This window comes from Thermobia domestica, chromosome 10 (assembly GCF_964235325.1).
Source record: "Thermobia domestica chromosome 10, izTheDome1.hap1.1, whole genome shotgun sequence".
In the NCBI taxonomy this organism is placed as follows: domain Eukaryota; kingdom Metazoa; phylum Arthropoda; class Insecta; order Zygentoma; family Lepismatidae; genus Thermobia; species Thermobia domestica.
Genome location: NC_137463.1, coordinates 263,185,784 through 263,205,103, shown reverse-complemented (window position 1 = coordinate 263,205,103; position 19,320 = coordinate 263,185,784). Strand labels below are relative to the sequence as shown.

Below are 19,320 nucleotides of genomic sequence, written 5' to 3'. Positions count from 1 at the left end.
TCTATCTTAGATGAATATAATACCATATGAAATTGCAATTTTAAAATATAAACTTCGATCTTTCACCCTGTCATTGAAAACTTCAGCTCTAAAAGTGGAATTTGTTAAGTTTCGATAATTGTTAAACTTAAAGAGTAGTTTTCACCTATTAGCGTTCAATTCAAGATTTACACACTAGGATAAAAATTAAAGAAGATAAAATGTTGAAGTAAATTATGTTTGCTGAAATAGTTTGAGTGACACAATCCTAACATACACAGGTTTATGCAAACGTCTTTAAAGTCACTAATTGCTGAAAATGAATAGCCACAACTTACGAAAAAGTGATGATTAAATTTAAAAGAAAAGGTTCTGTGCTGCGAGTAAATATGCGGACCGTTTATAAACAATAACAAAAAATAAAAAAATAAAAGTGGCTAAGTTAGCCTGATTGGATCACTTCATATGGATTGTACCTTAATTAAATTCTATATTATTTAATATTTGGATGTATTCTTTAGTCACTAACTCTTATCTGTAACATTCGCATCAATAAACCTTATACTCATAGGAGCAATTCTATTCACAAAAGCCTGGATTGTCTTCCAGAGTCCAAGTTCAAATATTGAATCTAGATTCTAACGTTTCTCGGACCTGTGCTTATAGGGAAATCTATTGTCCTTCTATTTTGTCAAGTCTTATAAAAACAATAGCTAATCTGTATGTTGCACCAACTAAACATACAGTATAATTGTTACTTAAATACAATCATAAAAAAATAGAAACATATTTACAAATGCGATATATATAAAACGATAATCATGTCTGTTGTGATGTATGCTTGCGACACATAGGCGCTTACTCTGAGGGAAGAAGGTAAACTGAAAGTATTTGAGAAGAAGATCCTAAGACGAATTTTCGGTCCCAAGAGAAAGGGGAATGGAAATGATGAAAAACTCCATTTATACCATCTACCAAACATTGTTAGGGTGATAGGCACAGACGGGAGGACAATATTAAGATGGATCTCGCAGAAATAGGAATACAAAGTAGAAACTAAATTTAGTTGGCTAAGGATAGAAGTCAATGGAAAGCTTTTGTGAATGTGACATTAAACCTCCGGATCCCATAGGCCATAGAGCTACTTAGTTAGATAGATAAAAGTTAAAATCTAGTATACTGATTCTAACGGGATGATTCAAGTTTATAGCGAACAAAATCACCAAGACTGTAAAATACAGAAACAGCTCACTTCCTAAGTCATGCTTCGATGGTTTAGTGGCCAGCGTCATGGACCTGAGTAAAGATGCGCTCGAACCCTATCTACAAGAAGATGTTTTTATAGGAAAGAAAATTCATTTTATTGTAAAGAACTTTCAATTATTTGGAGAATTATTTATCATGTACGGATATATTACATCTACGTATAAATACATTTTCACAAATGCATCATAGCTAGGTAATATAAAATATTATCTATCTATCTATCTATCTATCTATCTATCTATCTATCTATCTATCTATCTATCTATCTATCTATATCTATAACCAAATCAAAACTCTTTCTATTTTTGTCTCTAATGTGCATGTGGCAACGAGTTCGATTCCAGGATACTTTCATCTGCTTCATTTAGCTTATAGGGTACAACCGTGGGACATTGAAATAAAGAAAAAAGATTTAGTTTTGTTTTTGTCTCTAATATATTCTCCAGAGAAGCAAGCAATGTGAAAAGGTATAACCAAAGAAACTATTTATTCAGTATGTCGAGTAGTTACTCAGTTTTTTTTCACTATGCAAGAAAATAAATCACTAAATTATTTTTATATCATAGGTTATTTTACGCACTACAATATTTAGCAGTTACTTTTACTAATTAAACGTTGGCATTACTTGCTATCTCGTAAGTATCGTAAAGGAAAAATTTGATTTGAGCTAAAATTCTACATTTAGTAGTAACGAAGTGTATTATTTAAGTTGAGTTACTAATAATGGAAAAAAAGTTCTGTACCCGTCATTTAACATACCAATGCTTCAGTCTGTAATCAAAGTCTGGCTTTATATAAGTCATTAGAATTAGAAGTAGCTTACATGGTGCTCATGGACATAATTAATAATGAACATTTATATTTACAAAATTACAATAATTGTCTTCACCACTATACTAAAGGTTCCCATTAATCTGGATTGTATTATGGGCACAATTATGAAAAATGGCGGACAAAGTTATACCTTTACTCGGTTTTATGTATAATTTCTCAGAAACTACTACTTTAGAAAGAAATGAACTGGATCTTTTTGTAAAAAGCTAATTTTTTAACCTACCAAATAGTCTAAGTTTTTCCCAAGACTCACTACTTTTTAGAAATGATGGTAACTGTGGAAAACTATATTTTAAAAATATATCTCGAAATTGTCAATTTTTTCGAAATGTTGAAATACTTTTAGGAGTAATGAGCTCCTTCGTGCCTAAACAGTTAGCGTACGCGATTCTGGCGTGGGAGATTCGGGTTCGATTCCCGACGGGAGCTCATATAGTTCGGATTCCACGTTAATCAGTAGGTCCCGTCTCATATAGCTTCACTGCTGAAACGGACGCTAAACTTAACAATCTAAATCATCAACTTTTAGAAGTAATGACTATCATTCAACTACAAATGATATTATTATTATTATTATTATGAGAGGTCAACTTTAGCGTATTTCTTGTTCTTTGAAGATCGAAGAATCGATCATTGTTGTCAATTCTTTTCACTCCACTTTTTCATAATTACTAGATAGTATCTATAAGATGGGGCAAAAATGACTCCAGTATTTCATATACAAGTAACATAGAAACGACAGATATTACGCAAGTATTACTTGACCTTATGCTGCAGTGTATTGTCTTTTTACGTGATACTATTGTTCTAGAATATAAAAGCATTGAAAATATAAATTCTCTTCTGCTTCATGCCATTAATACATTTGAAGCATGGTGAATTGTTGGTGCATCATTGTAACGCTAGGGAAACAGAAGTACTTATCTTTATTAAACAAAGATATAGAAGAAAGGTGAAACGAAATTTCATTCTTTGTATAAATGTTATTTTCATTAGTTCAGTTTCTTTGTTGTAATAATTTAAAATACCAAATTATACTTAAGTTATATATAACGACTTGGTTTCTGAGTACCAACGACGGAAAGATATTTTAAACAATATGCACTTAAGAATTTATTTCATCATAACAGTCATCGTCACTGAAAGATACATTTTCCTTTTCACGTTTACTATTCCAATTTGATTCTAATGTATATCTTTCTTTTACCAGCTTTTATTGTTCTTTTAGCATTTCTTGTTATTTTGCCACATTTTCATCTTATTTTGAGAGTATTTGTTTTTTCTATTAATTCTGTTAAGAGCTTATGATTATTATGAATTAGTTTAAGTTGATCGTATGTGTAAATATTTTTTTTCAAATGTAGTATGTCAAATTATGAAATAAATAGAACATGTTATTATTAAAAAAGTTTATATATATATTAATATCTCTTACCGCTCTCAATATCTCACTGAAATTTCTTTGAAATCAATGCGGTATAATTTTTATAACTATCCAGAAAAAAATATACTTTTCAAATACAATGATAACATAATTATCCGAATCCATTGAGGAATTTAAAACATTGATAGAGTAAACTAAGAATGTTGAAAGTAAACAATCCTATTATTTCCTTGAAATTAAAAGTGATCAATAGTTTGAGAAATTTGTTAACTTCTCAGTATGATTAGAAAGGATTTTGAATGTTCCTCAATGATTTTGCAGGAGAGCTATCAAAACCGCACTTACCCCAAAAGTAGAGGTGGTTTTGCTTGCTCTCTTGAAACTTCCGTAATAGGATGACTTGTACCATTCCTCATAGTTCAAGAACTGTTGATGTTTTGCACAACGATCTTCACACGAATGTGATATTCATTCTGTTGAAGTGTTTTCCAGAAGATCCAAAATATTATCATGATCAAACCACTTCGCAATTCCAAAACGAAGTTCTACCACGATACGTAATTAATGGTCCATATTTAAACTGTACTGGAACTGTTTATTGAAGTTCCATTACCATAAATTCTTGTGTAAGTTTTATAGCGTGGTAATAATTTCAAGTGTTTATTTTAGTTCGTATATTAGAAGGATTCCATAGAAAAGTATGCTATGGTTACATTCCAATGGCTCTTAACAATTGCGTTCTGTTGATCTACTGTACCTCAATTAATTAAGAGCAAGCAGATCCGTGGTTTACACGATAATTTTCCACTTCTGATTTTATTAGTAGTAATAGTGCACAGATATTATTCCTACTTGTAGGTTGAATGAGATTTTCCAGTGCTAATGTCGAGTAATTATATTTCAAGAAAATAATGCATGATTATGCATGGAATGTTAAATGCAGAATGAAATAAATCTAGATTTTTTTTATGTAGTTAGTGTTAAATGTAGGATATATGACGAAAGCCCGGAAAGTATCAATAATTTGTAGCCAAGAATCACAATTATACCAATATATTATTACAAGTTATCACTAATGAATAACTTATTGCATAAGTTTAATGGCATGCAATTGCATGTACTGTTAATTAATTTGTAAAAATTTTCCAATGTGAAAATAACTGTGGAGAGTAAACTTTCTGCTGTAATCTTGAAGTTTTATATTGAAAATAATCGAACTACTGACTTGTGAATCAAGTGTATGAATATAAACTTTGTTACAAATAATTTTGGAAATTGCAAGAAAGAGCAGCAAATGTCATCTGGTAGAAAATATGCTAATTATTTTGTTCCTATTAATAGAATAGCAGCTGAAGACATATATTTAACAAGAACTGCTATGAAAACTGAAGCAATTACTGGGACTGAAATGAAAGTAGTGTGTATAGAAGTGGCCCTGATGCCGTAGTACAATGTGTCAATCTTGGCTTAGTGTTGTAAAACTGCAAACGTTTGTCTTGTGATCGAGAAAGCGATAATTTCACTATAGCATATAAAATGGCCTATTTACTGAGGTACTCTTTAGAAGAGCAAAAATATAGGTGCGAATAAAACTCCACGTAATTTCAGTGTAAAACACTGGCACAGTATATGACCATTCGCCCGTTTTTATAACCTAGGCTTGAAACATGCAAAGTGTTCAGTACGTATTGCCACGAAAACGTTCTTATCTGATGTTAATTGCAAATACTCTCGCTTAGCGTTACGCATCCTTTTTGGTCGTAATGTATTCAACATGAACCGAAACAACTAGTTCCTTAATAGGCAGACTCTTCTTCAGAACATTTGCCTAACACAATACGTGCCTAAACGAATACTATATAAAGCAAACCGTAGTTTCGAACAATCCATAAGTGGATGCTGATCTATGAAGATTGAGGACAGCAGTTCTATTCGAAGCTGATTCCTCTTTATACTAATACTTTATAAACATTTCGTGTAGCTTTATGAGATTTAATTATCTTCTTTGTTACTTCTACTGTTCAGAATGTAAAATGTAACATTAGGCTCAACACTGTGCACAATTAAGTACCGAGGATGACGCTTTCTTAGTGATACATACATAGACTGATGACTTTCAATATAGACAACTTTGAAGTGTCAATTATATATTACTGTTTACTCTTACACCCCGAGTGCAATCTATATGACCACTAATATTTTTTATGATTGTCTAACAACACACTTAGTTCGATCCAAGACAGCGTCAAATGAACCTTGTGATGGACAAACACCGTGAACATGGGCTTTCTAAGGGTTGTCTCGTTTTCTGCAACTTACTTCACTAGTATAACCAATTTCATCATCACCATCTCCCTTAGTATCGGTGCATACTCCTGGGATGTTAAACTAAAACAACAGCACACTTCCACTAAATAAGACTTCTTTGTACGCGTACATATCTCATTCATAACGACATGGTTTCCAGAGGTCAGAAACTGTACTCATCATATGAAAAAAAAAAAAAAAAAGCTATGGTTTAAATGTGCAAAGACACAGCACTCCATTAACCTAGCATGAGAACTCTTCACTGGAACGTCAGTCAAAAATAAAGCAAAAATTTCGGCATTGCTTTAATTTGGCAATAGAATGTCAGCAATGATTTGGTTGCGTAGCTAGAGACCGTATTCAAATGCAGTTCCACGAAGCCAATGTCCTTTCCATACAAAGCGGGAATCTTTTCATTGGAAATATATCTCTACATGTTACTGACAATGCAAAGGATCGGTTTTGACGTAGTTGGCAACGCGACGTAGCTTTAATATTTCCCTTTAACAAAATACAGCCACACTTTTCAGTGAACTGACGAAAAAATGGTGCGTTTTTTGTCTCGACGCTTTGCTACGCACTTCTTTCAAACATTTCAAAATAATTCACCTCTATCCACTATTCACCTGCAATGACTATAAAGTTCTGACAAGTGACACAGGATAACTTATTTCGGTTGGTTTCCGTTGCCCACTGGTTGATTTACAGTACATGGACATTCGCCTTATCAACTTTGAGAATAGCGTGGTAAACAGTTGAATGGAATAAACGAAACCAGACACCTATAAATCGGTGAATTCTCCGACTACGTCAGTGTGTTAACTTCGTGAACCACCTTCAATGAGGTTCTTTACGAATATAACTTAGTCGATTATACACATATAGAAGGTGATCGTGTTGCAAGTTACTGCACTATGGAATTTACAGTGAAGCATCGAACAGCAAATCTGTGTACATGGCACTGCTTAGATATGCAAGATCACCCGAACTGTACATAAGAAACTACTACTATAGTACAGCCTTCGCAGAATAGACGACTATAAGATTTTGTACGATACTTTGAAACAGACACATCATACATTACTGTTTCAACAGCACAACTTAAAGGTTTCTGCACTGTTTTTACGTCCATTTCATTTCTTCTATATGAGTAGTGGTCGAAGTGCCACGGTATGCAGTGGTATGCCATAGCGCCTCTGGTTTTTCAATGATAAAAGCATACCGGTACCGTAGCTGGTGTTTCAGTACTCAAGACATACCATCACTGGAAAGTAGATGCTAATATACCTGTAATAAAACCATTTTATACATAGTAATTAAGGAATTGCTTTTCAGGTCAAAAAATTTATTTTTTATGTAGAAATAATTTCTAACGCCGAAACCGACGTTTTTGTTTATCTTTTTCCCACCTTTTGTTTTTAAAATAAGATGTCTACAAACAAGTTCACCTTTTGTTCCTCTGCAAAGATGCAGATTCGAGTCACATTGCAGAAAGGAATATGCAATCGGTCCAATCCAAACAAAAGTTAGTGTATTAAGGCGACTGGTTTAAACTAAAATCGGAAGGTTTCGTCAGGACTTCTTTTGAAAATGAAATGAAATCTTCGAGTTTTACGTCCTACGATTATGCCGGTTAGGCTAAAGGAGACGGTGATGATGAGTAGCCTAATGAATGAAAAATGGTGGAATGAAGAAAGTGGGAGGAAACGGGAGAACCCTGAGAAAACCCACGCACACGGTGTTTGTCCACCATAAAGTTCACTTGACAGGGGCTGGAATCGAACCCGGGACCTTAAGCACCAGAGGTAAACGCTTTACCACTGAGCCACCGCGGCCCCCAGGATTTCTTTTGTGTCTACAATGATGAAGAATTACATAACTGAGTCCGGTATTTACGAGAGGAAAAATATAGTTTATGCAATAAAAAGATCTATATATTTTCGTGTATAATTCTCCATAATAAGGCATAAGGAGGTATTCGTTTTATTTTGCTCAGAATGTTGGGGGCGGGGGCAAAGCTACTCCGCGCCCCTGCCCCCGTAGAAATGCAATTTTTTTTAAAGCAAAATACAATTACTGTATTTAGGTAGATAGCCGGTATGTCGAGTCAAAATCATGATAAAACATTCCGTCTCTGCCCTTGTTTTACTTCGAGCACTGTGTATGCCCCCTATGAAATCCTATATAAGTCGTTGGAAAGAATGTGAAGATTTCAGTGAAGCATATTTGAAATAACATCATGAATACTAGTAGGTAGAATGAGTTTTATGCGGTATTGTAGTATCACAAAGGCAGAAATACGAGGATAAAGTGTGAATAAAAACGTTAGAAGCATAAGACTAAACACTTCAGATTGTTATATTTCGTGCTGTAAAAGCATCAACTTACGTAGTGCAAAATTGTTCCAATTCCATTTTCTTCTCAGAGCTTTTATATTTTTGAATGAGATTAGAGTTTGAGAAATGACGAGGTTGCCTTTCTTAGTTATTTCCGCCTTTTTCTTGGACCTTCTTCTTTTTACCCTCATCCAGAGAATTTCTTTTATCTGAGATTTCTTTCTTCCTCTAAATTTAAAAGCCTTTATTTAATCTTTCTTCCTTTCTTCAAGAGAACATTAAAGATAACCTTCAGATGTTTCGTCTGATTACTCTATCTTATTTCGGTTCACCATTCCGTTTTCTTTTTTTTATATATTTTCTTCTACTATTATTATCACGAACCTTTTTAAAGTCATCACAAGTAATTCACTATTCAGGATGAAAATTAAAAATCAGACCACAATAATCATCTCTGATTACTCCCAAGATACAAAAAGACATCATAAGGAATAGAAAAGGATTGATATAAATAATACGTTCCGTAATCTTTTACCTAGTCTAAATTTTAATGTAAGAAGATTTTGTAAATTTCTTAAGTGTAACTTTATAGGAAATTAAAATATACAGAGTCCGTCAGAAAAATGTATATACTCTTTCTCATCCTGTATTAGAATACTAGCATTGACAATTGTTCTGAAATTCAAGTATGTCGTAGTATGGTTTTTTGCCCAACAGATGTCGGTAATGTCAATTGTTTTTAGTTAAAATTATGTTGTAGTACGGTTTTTCGCTCAACAGATGTCGGTACTGTCAGCACGGTTACTGAGATAAGAAAATGGCAGGAACACGCTTGGATGATAACCTCCAAGGACATTGGATTGGACGAAGACAGGCTCATTGAGTTCCTTCTCCGTTCGCCAGATCTCACCCCCATGGACTTCTTCTTGTGAGAAACTGAAAGATGAAGTGTATCGAAGTAACCCGCGCACGCTCCGGAGCCTTTGCCAGATTACAGAGGAGCGTGCATCGGTCTCCATTCTTACATTGAGCGTTCGTAGTTCTGTTAGGTGTTTGGCTGCCAACAGCCAATATTTTGAATATCTAATGTAAACATATGCTTACTTTTATTTATTTATTCATTTATTTGTTTATTTATTTATCTATTTATTTATTGGACACATATTACGGGAAAGAATAGGCTTGCATAATTACCAGCTTTATAAATATTGAAACACACAACAAAAAGAAAAATAAAATAAATATGCAATTAACATCACGAACATGAAAAAACACAAGTAAGAGATATATTTGTATTAATTTCTCCAATAAGAAATGCAAATATACAAATAGAACCTAGTAAAGACTATAAAATCAGCTCTTCGTGACAAAAAATGAAAGAAAAACAAACAGAACATAACAAAAATATAAATATTCAAAATATAAATGTTGAAATAAGATTTCTGTCAAAAAGCAGAAATGTTTTCATTTAATAGAAATACTCTTTTAATTTCAAAATACCATAATCAATGCAGGTTCGAATTCAAAGTCTCTCTTAATTAAAAATTATATTTAAGAGTTTTTACATAGACTGAATAAGGTATGTAGGTATGTGGCAAGGACTTACTTGAAAGTATGTAACATGATTGAAAATATTAATAAATGTAATTAAGAAATATAATATATAGGTTCTTCTTAAACAGTGCATACATTTTTCTGACAGACTCTAATTATGACTATTATATATATGTGTGTGCGTGCATATTATTTTATAATTGGAACAATATGCAGCAGTGTTTACTTGGACATAAACTATGCAAATATGATAAATACACATGTCATATACAAGGTAGATCCTTTATTTTAAAACGAACTTGCAACGTCTAAACTATAAAGGTAACCAAGAAAGTTCCGTCGCTTTCTGTGGAGGTCTGTGTTCCATTGGCACTCACACTGTGAGTTGAATGCGAATGGAGTTAAGGCGAAGGAAAGTTGTTGGTGTGGATATACCCAACATACTTCCTGGTTGTGGCAGTTCAGTTACACCGTGGACTTGTGTAAGGACAGAGTGAACACGGGATCTCCACAGAGCGTCATAAGGACGTGTATGCTGTACGAGTTCAAACTGGGGTCAAAGGGCGCTGCTGTCAGGCTTTTAGTGATGTCTTGACTACTCGGACAGTGCAGCAGTAGTTTAATAAGTTTAAGGACGGTGACAGGACACTCAAAGACCCACCACGTGCCAGAACACCAACACATGTACAAAATGAAGATCTTCAGGCAGCAATTGAGGCGAAGGGGTGGCCAGACATATGAGGAAGTTTGAGTACAATTCAGTTTGAGTGAAGAAACCATTCGGCAGCACCTCCATCAAAATTGGGAAGCACTACAAGTTGGGTCGATGGGTCCAACATGATTTGACATGATGGGCCCAGAAGGCAACGCGAGCAGACACCTGTTTCTTTGCTGTCTCGTCTGAGAAAGAAGCCATTTCTGGACAGGATGTTGACATGTGGTGAGAAGTGAGTCCTGTACGAAGCTTCACAGCGCGTCGTCTTTGGTTAATATCCCGTGAACCGGTTCCAAAACAGCCAACACTATTACTGCACCGGGAAAAGGTCCTCCTGTGTGTTTCGTAGACTGCTCGCGGCATCGTCCATCGTGCATCGGGAACTGCTATCAGCTGGCCAGAGCATCAATGAACTGTGTACTGTCAGCAGTTGATACGTGTTGAAGGAGAACTCAAAATTCTGGAGGCAGCTCTTTTGAATCGCAAAATGATCCTTCTGTTACAGGACAACGCTAAAACCCATGTGACTAGGATGACCTGGGACACCATACTACGCCTTGGATGGGAAACATTATTGCATCCGCCATACTCCCGGATATTGCATTCTATTCCTTGGACAATCGCCTTATAGGGTGCCAGTTCAAATTCCTAGTAGAGTTTCAAAATGCACTTGATACTTCCTTCGCTTCACGGCCCTCCAAGTTCTACCACAATGGAATCAATAGCCTTTCAGAAGGTTGTCAGAGGGTCGTCGATATTAATGGGACCTATTTTCGATCTTCCAGATACGTCTTAGGTGACATATCGATGTTCGAAGGTATTGGGTGAAAAAGCGACAGAACTTTGTAGGTTACCTTTATAATTGATGAAAATCTTAAAAACAAAAAGTTTGTAACATGGAAATTAAAGAAATGACATTTTATCACCTGCTCCTTAATACCCTACTATTAAGAATGTTGTGATCATAACAGAAAAGTATTTTTCTGCCCCGCATAGCGTAGTTTCTAACGCTCGCGCGGGGGGCACTAGGTCGACAAAATGTAAAAGGTTTTTCAGGCTGGCCAGCCTGAATGAAGTTTTTCTGGGTTTTGCTGATTCACACCAGACAAATGCCAAGATGTTACCTAACATACAGGTGCTAGACCGCTTCCTGCCTTCCCTTTTCCCGGATAGTGTGCACGCCGAGGGACATCATCCCTCATACGTGAGAAGCTAACATGGCCATAGATACCGAAAGTCCAGAAATCTAAATCCTAAAATCCTAAATCCCTTAAACTTATTTTTTCAAGATAACACTAGGACAAACTATCATATAATTAAAATCCGTATACATGTTAAACAAAAATTTACAGTATAAGACTTCTATAAATGATTCACGTACTTCCAAAAGGTTATAGTTTCAAAAGTGTTACACGCATGAGAGATATATGAGAATAATCATAAACTACCAAGTTCGCATTGTGTATCCCAGGTGGCACCTCATGGCAGCACCAATTTAATACCTGTCCAAACTGCAGGTAAAGCAAGAAAAAAGTTTGTATGTGTTAAAATATGAGAGATATTCGTCTACTAAAGCAAAATGATCGTCAAAATTGACATATGTAAATATTACGATCGTTGCTTGATAGGAAACGATTAAATAGTTTTGCTCGTCTTTATTCAAAATTTATAATTAAAATTTATAGTTAAGTTTCATATCCTTATTCAATGGTTCTATGCTAGTGTTACATTATGGTCATTATGGTCATGGCATTGCGACGTTATGGTCATTGATGTTTGCTAATGTCATGACATTATATTTGCAAGTAATTAGAATGTAAATACCATGAGTTTTTCTTCTTTTGTTCCATTGTAACAAATTAAGCCTAATCATTGAATGTCATTATTATTTACAACCCATTAAGGACAAAGATATCACCACAGTTTTCCAATTCTTTCTTTGCAGTTGCTGTAGTGGTAGCGTTCTTCATTTGTTGGGCTCCGTTCCACGCTCAGCGGTTGGTGGCTATCTACTCGGCGAAGACGCATCATCGTCCAAAGCGCTACATGCTGAAGATCTACGAGATCGTCACTTACATCTCTGGTATCCTGTACTACGTCTCCACTACTATCAACCCCATTCTCTACCACATCATGTCACACAAATTCAGGGAGGCATTCAAGGTACAATTCTACAATGTTCATCCAGCTGCCATATATGCGTATTACAATGTTATTTTAACAGTCCTACCTTGATGAGGGGGTAAAATTTTTTATTAAAAGTTCTGATTTTAGTAATGTGATGAAGGTTTCTGTGTGCTGGAACTTGAGGTGACATCCGTTGAGAGGGTAAAAGAGGGGGAGTCATATACTTGACCGGAGAAAATATATAAATGAATTAAGAATAACACTTCCAGAAGAAGAAAGAGAGTAATGGTAAGGACAGAGTATTAAGAGTCTTCATCCCGGCGAAATTAAAATACCGCTAATTTTACAGTAATTATGTGATATCTTCAAATAGATAAAAGATAATTGAAATATGGAACAAGAGCACCCTAGACAATATTATTTTGTGTGAGGTACCGTTATCACAAGTCACCTAGCGGCTTTCCGTTTTCAGCTGTTTAGAAACGCGAAAATAAATGCCGATTTTCAAAATAGCTCGAAATCTAAAGCAGATAAGTGAGTCGTGATAACGGTTTCCCATGCAAAATAATATTGTCTAGGGCGCTCTTGTTCCACATTTCGATTATCTTTGATCTATTTGAAGATATCACATAATTACTGTAAAATTAGCGGTATTTTAATTTCGCCGGGATGAAGACTCTTAAGTAAATGATGGGTTTTGATTGTTTGTACTTTGGCAGTGGTGTATTTTTTAATCTTTTAAGTTTTACGTTCCACGATTATGCCAGCTAGGCTAAAAGAGGCGGTGATGATGAGAAGTGAATGAAATGGTGGAATGAAGAAAGTGGGAGGGAACGGAACAACTCCAAGAATACCCACACACGTGGTGCTTGTCCACGACATAGCTCACTTGGTGCGAGCTAGGATCGAACCAAGGATCCCGTGCCCTAGAGTGGAACGCTCTACCATTGAACCTCGTGGCCCCTGTCGTGTAATTTCTGTAGTGATTGCGTATGAATCTAGAAACTCGGATCGGATAGACAGAGTTAATCGTGCGAGGAGTGTTCGCCCCTTGAATCTCAGCTAACCACCAACCAAACTTTCATCGAAACTGCTGTAAACCTGAGCACTAAATATTGACTGTCTACATTCCTGAGCTTCAGAAAATCGGAAAGTTTTTTCTTTTTTTTTAATTTTTATTTTGATGTTCATATTTGTTTTCTTGAAGATGGCGGAAAAGATAATTATGAAACTAGCCAAGGCGTGTGCTTGTTAAATAAGGGATATGTTCAGTATATTTTTTTGGTATTTCTCAATTTTCTAACATGGTTTGTTGTTATCGTTCATAAACCGACCTGTTTAGAGTTGATCTATGAGCCCTTTGGGTTAATCCATACAAAGTGATCGAAAAGAAAGAACTATTGCCGCTCGATCTTTCCAAAAAATCTAATTTTTTCATGAGTGTTTAACCTACATCAGGATACATCAAAACCATACTTAATTATTTTTTACAACATCGCATAGCGACTCAGCGGCTGCCGCCATTTTGCGTTTAATTTGATTTTAGATATTTATGTTGTGTTGATTATCTCAGCATGCATTTGTCCTACCAAATTGAACATTGCTGAACGTCTCGAACTCGTGCAGAGCTAAAACTTTGATCTCTCAACATTTTTTCGTAAACTACTTGAAGGGAGTGAAACCAGGGCCTACCGTAGCAACATTTTTGGACATTGAAAACATGTTTGGGAGGAGGAAACAACTGACACAGAGGTCTGAATTTGTGTGTGCATGTAGCCTGGGGTCATAAGTTAATGTACAAAAATTTATAGACCTGTAGCTGGTCCCAAAGGCCTGGAAAAAATCGTAAATTTGGGGAATTTTTGCCAATTTAGTATGTTTCACTCTCCAATATCTCCAATGGGCTTGGATGAAAAAAATCACCTTGCTATATCGATGATATTCAATCATGTTTATTCTTGTTTTAACTGTCAACTCACACAGGAGACAGTTGTCCTTTCGTTTGATTTACATTTCGCAGTCAGTGTTCACTGCGAGTATATAAGTGTTCACTGATTTGGGAATGTAGATCAAACGAAAGAACAACGGAAACAAGAATAAACATAATTGAATATCATTGATATAGCAAGAACAAGGAGTACTTATGGAAGTTTTTGTCAAGTGTGCATTTTGATATTCCTCGCCTTCTGCTGATAGTGGTGGATTCTTCACCAGTGGGTGTGACAAGACAGCGTTACAACTAGAGGAAAGAAACGAGCTTGAGAGCCTTGACTGGACTAACCATTCATCCTACTTTATTTTACTTCACAACAACAAATTCCCAGTTGAATTTATGAAGAAAACACGTCCTAGAGTATGACGTCATTACTTAATACTTCGATCCCCTTCTGCTTAAAAACACAAAACGCACTTTGTTGTGTGTTATAGTATACTAAAGGACAAACTATTCCCAAAATTTCAGATTTTTTCATCCAGGCTTATTGGAGATTTATTGGACAGTGAAACATGCTAAATTGGCGTAATTCCCCAACTTTACGATTTTTTCCAGGCCTTTGGGAGCAGCTACAGTTCTGTAATTTTTTGCGTATTAACTTATGACTACGGACTACATGCACACACAAATTCAGACCTCTACGTCAGTTGTTTCCTCTTGACAAACATGTTTTCAATGTCCAAAAATGTTGCTGCTCTAGACCCTGATTTCACCCCCTTCAAGTGGATTTAGGTAGAAATGTTAAGAGATCAAAGTTTTAGCTCTGCACGAGTTGGAGACGTCCAGCAATGTTCAATTTGGTAGGACAAATACATGTTGAAATAATCAAAACAACCTAAACGCCTAAAATCGAAAAAAAAAGCAAAATAGAGGCAGCCGTTGTATCGCCATGAGATGTAAAAAATAATTAATTGTATTTTTCAAGTACCCTTATTAGGATAAACATTCATGAAAAAATAGACTTTTTTTGGAGATGGTCGAGCGGCACATACTTGATCACTTAGAATGGATTGACTCCTTTGCGACAGAGACGAGGATTTACAACCGAACTACTGACATCATGTCATATAATTTCAGAAAGGTATTGAAACTACAATACCAAAATTCTATTCACATTTGATGGTTGGAATTAAACCATGTACTAACCAGAAGTTACTGCTTACAGCATAGTCACATATCTTCGTATCCTATCCCCGTGGGGGATCGTTACACACCACATAATGATTGATACAGAGAGAGCAAACCTTAAGTACAATATTGGCAGGAAACTGTGAAGAGTGAGACAAAATTGGAATAAATTAATTATTTTCAGTTTTAACGTGTATCGCTAGAGTAAAAACGGTTATAGCTAGCGACAAACAGTTTCTGCAATCAATCCAGTGTCTCAAGAGTATATTTCATCTCAATTTCTAATATCTCTTCTAAATCCAAAAGTGGTGAAATCTATTACTACTTTCGATTTCAATTAATTAAGAAAATAATAACACGCCAAATTCCTTCACGTGGTGTACCAGTCTCAGTGCTACTTGTTTGCAGACAAATAAAATAAAAAGAAACGATCATTCGGCTCTGCAGTGTTTATAACAGTGATAATGGTAAGGGTAATAGGAATATTGCATTGAAAGGGACTATTGTTTACAGAGTACAGAATAATTAACAAGTGCTTACTCAGTACAGAATTGTATAACGAACTGTAGATTGACAAGAAACTTCAGAACAAAAGACAAACAAAAAGGCCATGCATTATGTGCTCCATAACTTACTCTAGTCAGTTAAACATCTCAAATGGTATTGTATTATTCTAGTTACAAGAAGGCCTGTTGTGTTAAATACCTATTATTAATTGAGTGCATTTCCCTCTGTACTTGACGTGCTAATTTAAAGTAATGTTCTTTGAGGTCTATTATTTCTTCTGTACCAGAATGAATAATTTTGTGTCATCCAAGGAAACATAAACAAGAGTTTCAGTCATTACATGAGATAAATACAGTTCTGGCACTACTTAGACATAATGGGGTGTATTCAGAGAGAATTCGTTAATCAAAAGTTAATCACGCGATTAGTTAGTGTCGTATTAGCTCTGTACTAAGGCGGATGTACTTTTTGGTATTTAGAGTCAGCTTGGAGTTCAGCTAATTGGTTGATTTTGGTATGATTAACTAATATAACCCCAATACACTGGGTTAGAATAATAAATGTGGCGGAAATCCAGACGCGTGCATGCGTAATCTGTAAAGATGAAAATACATGAAATATGATATTCGAAATGTTTTCTTTTTGGTTTGACATCACAACAACCTATAAATAGTTACAAAATCGGATTCTAATTAACTTATTCATTTCTGAGGGATGTGTTTATGGCAGAAATAAGAAGAATTCAATTAATATTAGCGACAATAGAAGGATGCTGTAATAAGGGAAGATAATTTATCGATCAGTTGTATGTATCCCTTAGAAAACTGGAAATTTTCTACTCATCACCCACTGTTCACTTTAAGTATCAGTTCTGCTATTGTAGAGGCCTCAACTAATAACTGCTTCATAGTTAATTGACTGGATGAGGTGAAAGGTAATTAATTGCTTTGTATTCTCATAATATAGTTTTATTGTGGCTAAAATGTTGCTAAACCAGGGTACCGTCTGCTCTAAATGAATTAGTCACATGCGATTAACTTACAAGGGACGTATGGGAACGGCGACAGCTAGATATTTATGAAAGTTGGTACCCTGACTAATTGTGGATCGCTAATCATCGTAGTGATAGTCACTCGGTGCAACTATGCCTTGTTCACCCGCTACGTATAATACATATACAAACAGTAACCGGACGAGGCTATGCCAAATTATACCCCAGAAACGCCGCAGAAAGGCAGAAAATGTAAAATGCATGCAGGTAACCTGATATCTACGGAAGGGGGGACACGTCTCAAAGATCACAGCAGTAGTGTCTGAAAAACAATGTGGCCATTCCATCGCAAACATATAGTTTTTCAAATAGAACATAAACCATTTTATGGTACTTAACAAATTGGCATAAAACGTGAAAGGAAATGGGCAAAAGATGGGTTATCATTGTTGCCAAATAAGGGAGATACGTGTCATGCTGCTATTAGATACAGGCAGCTACTGGCTCTATTACTAAATTGATATGTCAAGACTACTGTTCACACTAGTTCCAAAAGTCTCGAGTATCTAGCTCGGAACAATCCGGCCTCATTAAAAGAAAAAAAGAGAAAAAAACTCCGTTACTGAAATGTGTAATTACAAATATTTACTTAGCAATCTACTCGACTTGTAAGGCTTTCATAAAACGCGACTATGCAAAGGAGAAGCAGTCATGTATCGAGGACACTTTCAAAAATTTAAAATTAAGTTTTTACTATTTTAGGGATACTTTTTTACATTTGTTTAATCATTAGTGAACGTTAATGTTTTGTACTACGCCAAACCCTCATCCTGTGTATGTCATCTGATGCTAGGCGGTACGTATAACTTATTTTAATACATCAATGGAAAAGTTGAAAACCTCTGGTTTACATTATTTTAAGTTAGACACTATTACATTTATATTAAAATGTGTACAATATTTCTATTCTTGGAATTCTTTTTTCTCTAGTATTTTTTTTAGAAAACGTACAGCGCAATAAACAACAAATATATATAAATTATTGGTCTGTTATAAGAAGTCAGAAAATATTAATACGAGCGGGATTTATATCAGTGGATTTATACGAGCGGGATTTATATCAGTTGATTTATACGAGCGGGATTTATATCAGTGGGTTTATACGAACGGGATTTATATCAGTGGGTTTATACGAGCGGGATTTATATCAGTGGATTTATACGAGCGGGATTTATATCAGTGGATTTATACGAGCGGGATTTATATCAGTTGATTTATACGAGCGGGATTTATATCAGTGGGTTTATACGAGCGGGATTTATATCAGTGGATTTATACGAGCGGGATTTATATCAGTGGGTTTATACGAGCGGGATTTATATCAGTGGGTTTATACGAACGGGATTTATATCAGTGGATTTATACGAGCGGGATTTATATCAGTTGATTTATACGAGCGGGATTTATATCAGTGGGTTTATACGAACGGGATTTATATCAGTGGATTTATACGAGCGGGATTTATATCAGTTGATTTATACGAGCGGGATTTATATCAGTGGGTTTATACGAGCGGGATTTATATCAGTGGATTTATACGAGCGGGAAAATGTGTTTGTAATGGTATGTGTGGGGAAAGAAAGGAGTGATTACAGAACTATGGCCTATCAGACTCTTTTGTTATTCAGTCTGCCCTTCTGTCACATTATGGGTGGGGTCCTTGGTTCGACCCCTGGCAAGTAAGTTTGTGGTGGGCAACAAGGTTTCCATGGGTTTTCTCGGGGTACTCCCATTTCCTTGCACTTTCTCATTTTACTAATTCTTTCATCGTCATTCACTTGTCTAAATCATCCGTCTCCCTTAGTCTAATATGCATAATCGTGGAATGTTAAACTAAAAGATTTCACTTCACTTCATTTCCTTCTGTTATAGTAGGCTGCATAGTTGGGGGTCAACTATATACAGCGAAGAGACGAGACGAGAAATTCTCAAAACGAGGCAAGAAGAACCATGTCGAGAATCGAGACGAGACGAGATTTCTGATAAAATTTTACGAGACGAGACGAAAAAAAAACTTATTTCTCATCTCGTTTCCTCTGGTGGGCAACAATACCTGCAAGCAATTTCTGAAATCAAGTATATAAAAATTACTCCGAACATCCATCAAAAAAGTAGGTTGATGCACCTTCTACCAAAGTA

At 35.4% G+C, this 19,320-nt stretch overlaps 1 protein-coding gene across 1 annotated transcript in view; it reads left to right on the top strand.

Moving 5' to 3' along the window:
• LOC145663184 (pyrokinin-1 receptor-like) overlaps nt 1-19,320 on the top strand; it is a 491,125-nt gene that overhangs the window by 445,027 nt on the left and 26,778 nt on the right. The window contains exon 2 of the mRNA XM_081729517.1: nt 12,321-12,538. Within this exon, the coding sequence (XP_081585643.1) occupies nt 12,321-12,538 (218 nt within the window). The remainder of the gene's footprint in view (nt 1-12,320; nt 12,539-19,320) is intronic.